The following is a 1736-nucleotide window of genomic DNA, read 5'->3' on the forward strand; positions in this document are numbered from 1 at the left end:
ATATCAATATGTAATCTTTTCTACTTCTACTCTGCCTGAGAGGTACATGTCTCCATTCGAGAGAAATGATGTCTTAAGAAACTTCATTAACCAGGGCTGAAGCTCCAACTAAGGTAACTGACTAAACTCCATGTGGGAAGAGTGAACGCAAAATCATTGCATGAGTGGATTTTCTGTTTCATGATTGCTGCATATTGCATTAATAAATACCTATAGCTTCCATTACTGCTTCCTGTAAACCACGATCTGAACTGGAGCATTTAGTGGCTATCATTTAGTGACAACATTACTTCCCATGAGTGGGGCACTTTCATCTAACAGCTGCAACACCAATAAGGAATTCAGAGAACTGGGGAAAGTCAAGTTCCAGCTGACACACAGGGGGACTCTCTCCTCCACTCAGTTGCCAACCAGAGGGGCCATCAGGACCTCATCTGTTAACCTCTTGGAAAGGGCGTGGCTCCCTCCCTATGATGCAAGCAGTCAGGTCTCCCAATTGTGGAGAGGGCCAGGCACGGGCCGGACTACTTGGAAAACTTTGAAGCAATGGAATGAATACAAAGGATTATTACTATTCGCTGCTCCCTGGTTCAGCAAACTCAGCTGAATCAAAACTCCTCTCTTCACCTTTTTTGCAAAGAAAGACATGGGATTATAACCTCTCTTCTGCCTGAACCAAAGGCAAGATGAATGAAGCATTGCTACAAAATGTATCCTGGCCCCCAGAGGAGAAGAATGTGGTTGTAAGGATATGTTTTTCCTGATACAGGGTGAAAAAGCAACTACCCGATATTATAACTGCCCTTAACAGTTGCCCCTACAGACAGTAATGCCAGGCAAATAAGTCCCCACTCCCTCAACTTAACTGAAATAAAAATTTTATTGGAAACAAAAAACAGTAAAAAGAAAAAAAAAATCAACCAACTTCCTTATGATTGCACTAATGATTAGCTTCTCAATTAGGTCTCAAATAACTGCAGGCCAACGAAAGGCTATATTAAAACAATAAAACTTTTTATGAAATCTAAAGCATAAAAAGAAAATTGAAATTAGTTCCTCCCATGCAACCATATACAGGCCATCCCTTGCCCACACTCCTCCCCGCCCCTTCCCATCCCACCCCTCTGTGGTCTCCCCTCCACGAACACTCACCCAAGGTTTAGGTGTTTGAGCTTCTGGAGGCTGCTGATCTGGGTGGGCAGCTCCTCAATCTGGTTATTAAAGAAGTTGAGCACTTCCAAGTTCTTCAGTTCTGCCACATTTGGTGGAACCGCTAGGGGAACAAAAGCACGGAGCGTGAATGCGGGAGCCTCCCTCCCAGGAACGCATAGGCGCCACACATTCGCCCTTTCTCTCTTGCCAAGGAAAGGGAGATGCAACTCCCATGTGATCACGTGCTTCACAGAAACGTTCCATTTGCTTCCCTAAGTAGCAACTCACCAACAGGTACAAGCAAAGAGGACAAGCACAGGGTTCTCTAGAATCCCCAATCACACGTTTCAGCTCTATTAAACGTCTGATGTATCTGAGAGCGGGTTTCTTTTTGAGAAGGTGAAATAAGTCAGCTTTGAGGGAAGGCCTGGTAAAAGGGAAGAGATATACTCTTTTCAGAGGGAAGTACTGTGGTGAGATGGGGCCTTACCGACTGCACTAACATGAGCTGGGGGGAGGGATCTAGATGGAGGTGACTGGGAGCTGGATTAGATACTGAAGTCGCTGGTTGAAGGGACAATGAG

At 44.9% G+C, this 1736-nt stretch overlaps 1 protein-coding gene across 1 annotated transcript in view; it reads right to left on the reverse strand.

The window, feature by feature from the left end:
• The window catches only part of RSU1 (Ras suppressor protein 1), a 220632-nt gene that overhangs the window by 169140 nt on the left and 49756 nt on the right, over positions 1-1736 (reverse strand). The window contains exon 4 of the mRNA XM_004712614.3: positions 1153-1273. Coding sequence (XP_004712671.3) covers positions 1153-1273 — 121 coding nt within the window. The remainder of the gene's footprint in view (positions 1-1152; positions 1274-1736) is intronic.

Source organism: Echinops telfairi, unplaced genomic scaffold (assembly GCF_000313985.2).
Source record: "Echinops telfairi isolate 266 unplaced genomic scaffold, ASM31398v2 ScPeMD7_7473;HRSCAF=8511, whole genome shotgun sequence".
Classification (NCBI taxonomy): domain Eukaryota; kingdom Metazoa; phylum Chordata; class Mammalia; order Afrosoricida; family Tenrecidae; genus Echinops; species Echinops telfairi.